Genomic DNA, 6,908 nt, shown 5'->3' with positions numbered 1-6,908 from the left:
TTGGCACGGACTTAGATAATTCCGTGGTATTGGTAAGCGTTGAGAGTTTTAAAAAAGAAATGTGTGTTTTTTTATTTATTTATTTAGTTGTACAGTTAAAACACGAGCTAATCCAGTGTAGTTGGATGTAAAGCCTCACTTGAACAGCAAAAACAAATCTTGGAAAGTTAAATATCAAATTATGATGTATATCTTTTACAATTTCTCAAACAGGAATTCATGTCATCTTTTTTATAATCCGGATATATTAACGCCTCGGAGTTCGTTTTTAGTTTTTACACATAACCGGAAGTTATTGTCAATAGTAAATAACAAAAGTTGCCCATAGCAGGCGGCTGTATCTAGGCCTATCCCACACTTGTTTTGCCAGCTGTTTGCTGCTTATATACTTTATACTAATGGCAGCTTATGTCTTTTATTAATAGTTGATACTTATTATGAATGGACGGTGACGAACAAGACTGCATTATTCATTTACCTTTACGTGTAAGCTGAAGAACTCTTCTGCATCCGAATTCGTACATGTACTACCATGTAGATCTACATACTATTTCTCAAATTATCACTACGTAGACTATCAATATTTCAGAAATCACACATACGAAAATGTGTTTATCTATCTAGGCTAGATTTAACAAGTCGCACTTCAGTCCGAGTTTCCTCATTTGAAAAATTCTCGACCCCCTTCCCCTGTCTCTATAAATTTTCTAAATTATTTGCAGTTTTCCTTTTATTTTTGTTACTCTGTGCATTAAACCCATTTTCAGTGAGCCTTAACATGCTTGATAATGAAAACTCGAAAACCAAAAAGGAAAAGGGGAGATGGGTTGTAGATAACCCATAAGCCTTTTTATTTATTTACTTTTATTTTATTCATTTATATATCTTTCTACCCTCTTATTATGCAATGGTCTCCAATAACATAATATTCAACCAGTTGAAGGCAGTTAATTTAGTAGAAGTAGATTACTTATATATTTAGTATTCTGAGAATCACAATTTAATATTTTTTACCCAATATATATGCATTTTGACCTTAAGGATTAGAAAATAGAGAGAAAAAGGAATATAATTGGGTTTAGATGCTTCAATAAAATCAATATGCTTACAATTCCCCCCCCACCCCCTGAAACAAATTGGTGTCAATTCTTAAAACATGTAGAAAAAATCTTGAATATGAAGTATCGCTACAAATTAAGTATTTATATAAATATCGTCATTATATATCTTTTTAAGGTTTAATGGACTACGTACAATTCATGTGAACAAATGACAATCAATATCACATCCAGACCGTAATGATTATAGACTGAGGGCCAGTTATGTACAAGAGGTATCTGTCAGGTGATGGGCCTAGTCCTCGAAAAGAGCCTGGAGAATCCAAATTGGTATGTATACAACAGGAAGGATAATAGTGTGCTTCAATCCGGAATCGAACCCACAATCCTAAGGTTCCTAAATCGGACACTCTACCACTGAGCTAAAGGGAAAGTAATTCCCTCTAGATGACGTTTAACATCTTAAAATAACCTACTCGGAAATGGTTTTCCCGACTTTAAATATATACATAAAATCTAAAACTGCTACACACTATATATATACAATGTACGGTCCATCAAACTTGATTGAGAGCCCACCTAAATTAAAAGATCAACTATCCCCAGAGACTGCTTTTAAATTTCCTCATTGTAATCATTTACAATAATTACTAAACCTGTATTAAAGGAGACCACCTGTCGTAAGAAACCATTTAACAGAGTTTTCAGGGGTTGTTTCTGGATACAGCTCTGACTTTACACCTGTTGAGCATCTTATATTTTGATTAGTTTGTAACAAAATCCCATAACCAAACCTATAAAACAACAAAGGGAGGGGGCTAGATCTACACCCTGCCTGTAATATAACCTATCTGATGCAGTGTGTATACGCTCTATATCGATAGGTTAAACTTCCTGGGTCGGGTGATAAAAAAAAGGTAAACTACTTTGTCACATCGTTGTACAGGTAAAAGATACAAATCACTCAATCATTAATAGCTTGACAAATGGACCAGTCGGTCTTGAAATGCTTTGACACATTTAATAAATTATGTACATTGTTTGTGTAGAAAGTAAAACTTTGATATAAGATTTTTATTTTTTTATTTTTTTTAAATGAAAAGCAAGAGACACTGCAGAAGAAGGTCACTCAGTCTGAGGAAGATAATGTGAGAAGCACCGTTACGAAATGCTGGGACAGAGCAGAAGAACTGAAGGTGTCGACAACTCCGAGTTCTGATGACACAACAGGTCTGTCTTCATGGAAAACAATACGGGTCTTTGTTTCTTCGACGTTTACCGATTTCTTCAACGAACGAGAAATTCTCGTCAAAAAGGTACAAAAACATAATGAGTGTGCATCACTATAACTACAAATTAAGACTAAGAATAAAAATGGGATATATATGCAAGACCACACACTTGTGTTTTTCTAACGAATCAGAAAGCACTCATTTATTGCGCGGACGAATATATTCACGAGTGCACGGAGCGCAACGAGTGAATACATACGTCCGCGCAATAAATGAGTGCTTTCTGATTCGTTAGAAAAACACAAGTGTGTGGTCTTGCTTTTATCACATTCCTTCCGTATTTGGTAGAGATCGATACAAAGATTTTATAAACTTTGATATTTTTTGCAAATATCAGGAACTTTTCAGTTTGCCATGATAAGGGGATTCCCATAAAATGTAGTTCCGGCTAGTAGGTAAATACAACATTCCGTATTGCACATGTGCAATACAGAACGTTGTATTTCATGGTCTGAAAATTGCTTGTATTACTATAACAAGATTCAACAGGTATGTGATATATGTGTATAGTCATTGAACTTAAGAAAGGGTCCACATTGATTTTGAGTAGTCTTTATAAAAGAGATACAAGGAATTTAGATGTTTTTCTATCATCAAAGAAGCTCTCGGAATATATACTGCTCTGAATTTTCTGTAAATACCACCAGAAAAATAAAATTTCTAAGGTAAGAGCCAGAATGAACATTTCTGCAATAACCCTTCATAAAGCTAACAAGTTAGTATGACGACTTTCGCCTGCCACTTTATTTAAGTGGTCCATTTCAGTAAGTGAGAGGCAAAACGTAACATAAACCATTCCCTTTTAGTTGTGTAGTAGGTAAAAATCAGCAAACATAAAATTTTGTGTACAAGTTAAATTTAAAATTTCTGTAAAGCAAAAAAATGTGCTTTATTCCTCCGGCAGATAATTTGCATTTCCCTTTTTTGTTACGAAGGTGTTTCCCGAGCTGCGAGAATGGTGTGCGGAACGCTCTCTTTATTTTGTGGAGTGTGACCTTCGCTGGGGTGTGCCCAAGGACTCGACGACCTCTGACACAATTTGCACCTGCATGGAGGAGATTGATCGATGCCATTCAGAAAATGAGGGCACACCTTTCTTCGTCAACCTCACTGGCGAAAGGTAACAGTTGGAATCGTGCAGTATTTTTCACTGAATGACTTGAGATACTCCACAAAATATAAAAGATATCTGTGCAAGCTTAATGCTATTCTAACAGAACTTATTTATATCATTTTCATTTAATATTTCTTTTGTAACAATTCAAACACAACAAACAGGTATTTTGCTTCTTGGCTTTTTACCATTTACAGTTGAACATTTGTTATTAGATTGCATTGACCTTCAGCCAGCCAGCACAAAACAGAAATCTATAATAATAAAATAAGTTCTTTTTGTTATTCTGCATTTATACGAAAAAAAATATGGATATTTAATGCTTGTTCTGCTGGAAAGAAAATTCAAAGTAATGAAATTATTTTTTGATCATATTTTATCAAACACATACTAAAGTATGAAAATTGATATGCGAAGGAACTCCCCTGAAAATACACTGGTACGTTTGTGTGATTTTAGATATGGCTGGATTCCCACAGAAGATGAAGTCCCGTCAGATGTCCGTCAGCAGTATGACTGGATCAACGACACCTCCATCACCTTCATGGAAATAATGCATGGAGCCTACAGGTAAAAATTAACACGAACAGGTCATACATGGAATCTAAAAATAATTTGGTAAGATCACACATGAGTGTATGGGTTAACTTCAACATTTTACTAAATTTTGTCTGAAGCATTCTAGGGACCAAAGAAATAAAATAAAAAATCATCAATGGCAAGTCGTTTTGGGCACAGCCCTCAATATTCTGGGGCAAGGGTATCTGCGGGAAAAATAAATAAAATAAAACAATCGGGCCTAGAAGCTAGGGTTCCCGCAGCTAGATGGTCCGGGGAAAAAAGAATACAATTGGGCCTAGAAGCTAGATGATCCGATTATCAAAAAAAAAAAAAAAAAAGATTGGGCCTAGAAGCTACGGTTTCCGCAGCTAGATGATCCGATTATATTTTTTTTTTTTAAATCATTGGGCCTAGAAGCTACGGTTTCTGCAGCTAGATGATCCGATTATAAAAATGATTAAAAATGATTGGGCCTAGAAGCTACGGTTTCCGCAGCTAGATGGTCTGATAAAAAATTAAAATAAAAATAAATAAAGGATCGGGCCTAGAAGCTAAAGTAGATATGGTTCCTGCAGCTAGATGGTCCGGAAAAAAGAAGAAGAATACAATCGGGCCTAGAAGCTACGGTTTCCACAGCTAGATGGTCCGATAAAAATTGAAAAAAAATGATCGGGCCTAGAGGATATGGTTCCTGCAGCTAGGGCAAGGGTGAAAGAATCAGGACACGATATTCATTGTTAAATAGTAAGTTACTGTGATATTGTTATGTTATACATTTTTGTCAATACGTTCACTTTTATATTGAAATATTGTGACATGGTGCTACTCTGATATTTTAATACAGCCATGCTAAAGTTTATTGTTACGATGTTTCAATTTTAAGAAAACAGAACCCAAATGCGGTCTTTTTCCTCCGGAATGGCGACTTCTGTAGAGATCTCCCAGAGGAATACCAGCCAAGATTTGTAGATCCGGAGCCGGTCAAAAAGGAACATCTGAGGGTAAGTGAAAGTCTCTACAAACAACAACTAAGGCAGTATTTCTGGGGTGATTGTTATTTTGTGTGCCAGTCTATGAAATATGAGGAGTAAATTGACGCTTTGTTACAATCTGTCCGTAATCTTTAATTTGTGTGTCACTACCTGTAAATATGAGGAATAAATTGATGCTTTGTTACAATCTGTCCGTAATCTTTATTTTCGTGTGTCGCTACCTGTAATATAAGGAGTAAATTGACGCTTTGTTACAATCTGTCCGAAATCTTCGTGTCACTACCTGTAAATATGAGGAGTAAATTGACTCTTTGTTCTAATCTGTCCGAAATCTTTGTGTGCCACGTCCTGTTAATATGAGGAGTAAATTGAAGCCTTGTTACAATTTCCTTTAAAAAAATTGTTTTTTAGATTAAATGCTGAACATGTTACACTACTGTAAAAGTACTACATGTTTTTTTATGTGTCTTCATTGCTAGTCTTGTTAAATCTGTTAAGACTCAAATTGCCATTTACTTTGATACAATTACACCAGGTCCTTAAACAGAAGCTCAGAGCCAGGTTTCCAGAACAGGTATTTCAGTACTCCTGTCAAGTGGAAGGCGTGTCCGATGAGTCTGGGAGACAGAGGGTACGTATAGACATTGTGTGAAACAATTCTGAAATCGTGAAATTTGATATTGAAGATCCATGGAAATATCGTAATGTTATGCTGTGCAAGTTTGGTGGGGAAGAAAAAATCCAGCTTTATATAATATTCATGAACATATGAGAGCAAGTTCCTCGACTGAATCCAGGTTTTCTTGATATATATAACGTATACCATGAAATGTTCACTGCAGTTTAATTTTCGCCTTTTACACCCCAAGTTTTGAGGGAAAATTTGCAACTACTGCGAATATAGATGAACAGTGTAATAAATGAATTCATTAAATGTGAAGGACAAAATTAACACTGGATGAAAATTGATTTCATTGGCAGAATGCGAAAGTTTTACTGAGCGAAAAATTCCCGGTACACAGTATTGGGTTATTATACACTTTCTGTAGGAACTGAAACGGATACCGCACCATTTGCAATTTTTAGGATCTTGATTTTTTTTTTATCATTTCTGCTCTTTTAACAAATCTAGAAATAAAGAATGACACTTGCACAGATAATAAATGAATTACTTAAAATCCTACCTTTGTGAATGAGGCCTGCAAGTCGACTTTCACAGATTTTGACTTAACTCTTTCACCACTGTAGACCATAATGGATTCTTCCAGATCAATGCACAGTAGAGTCTACTAAAGTTACATAGGGGTGAAGGGTTAATATAAAATCTAACCCCCCCCCCCGATTTTTCGTTTTTCAATGTAATAAAATTCAGAATTTCTTTTATGTCTCATAGTCCATGCTCAATTATGTACCGGGCCTGTCGATTGGTTGTTTTAGTGCGGTACCTTTTTGTGATTGTCTCCCTTTAGGTGAAGCTAAAAGGATTAGAAGACTTTGCTGAAAAGGCGAAAGATTTTCTACAGAAGGCCATTATGCGTACTTACCCTGATCAGAAAGCAGTCAAAAATCCAGACCCAGAGGTACAAGGTAATTATCTACTATAAATGAGGTAAATACGTGACTTTAGCTGTCAGTAGGAAGATAAAACCTATAAAGCTATTCCAGGGTTCCTTGTGCTGTATTCCGTTCATTTCTGTAAACAGCTCATGGACTATTAGTATATTTAAAATTTTAATATGTTATATTGATATAAAATTGTAATCAATACAAAACAGTTGATCATTTTACCATGACGTCATCTCACAGTTTGTAATGACGTCACATGCTTCCACATCTTATGACTGTCTACGATTACTAGTCCTCAACCACTCCCCCCCCCCCCCCCCCCCCC

General features: G+C 35.6%; 1 protein-coding gene across 1 annotated transcript in view; it reads left to right on the top strand.

Moving 5' to 3' along the window:
- The first annotated feature begins 303 nt into the window (after positions 1 to 303).
- The window catches only part of LOC110448377 (telomerase protein component 1-like), a 19,135-nt gene continuing 12,530 nt past the window's right edge, over positions 304 to 6,908 (top strand). Inside the window, exons 1-8 of the mRNA XM_021494574.1 lie at positions 304 to 486; positions 1,237 to 1,388; positions 2,162 to 2,374; positions 3,286 to 3,470; positions 3,924 to 4,034; positions 4,909 to 5,026; positions 5,553 to 5,648; positions 6,487 to 6,604. Coding sequence (XP_021350249.1) covers positions 1,323 to 1,388; positions 2,162 to 2,374; positions 3,286 to 3,470; positions 3,924 to 4,034; positions 4,909 to 5,026; positions 5,553 to 5,648; positions 6,487 to 6,604 — 907 coding nt within the window. The 5' untranslated portion in view covers positions 304 to 486; positions 1,237 to 1,322. The remainder of the gene's footprint in view (positions 487 to 1,236; positions 1,389 to 2,161; positions 2,375 to 3,285; positions 3,471 to 3,923; positions 4,035 to 4,908; positions 5,027 to 5,552; positions 5,649 to 6,486; positions 6,605 to 6,908) is intronic.

The sequence above is a fragment of the Mizuhopecten yessoensis genome, unplaced genomic scaffold (genome assembly GCF_002113885.1).
Source record: "Mizuhopecten yessoensis strain PY_sf001 unplaced genomic scaffold, ASM211388v2 scaffold4025, whole genome shotgun sequence".
In the NCBI taxonomy this organism is placed as follows: Eukaryota; Metazoa; Mollusca; class Bivalvia; order Pectinida; family Pectinidae; genus Mizuhopecten; species Mizuhopecten yessoensis.
Note: the sequence above shows the minus strand (reverse complement) of the source record. Positions and strands in the feature narration are given on the sequence as shown.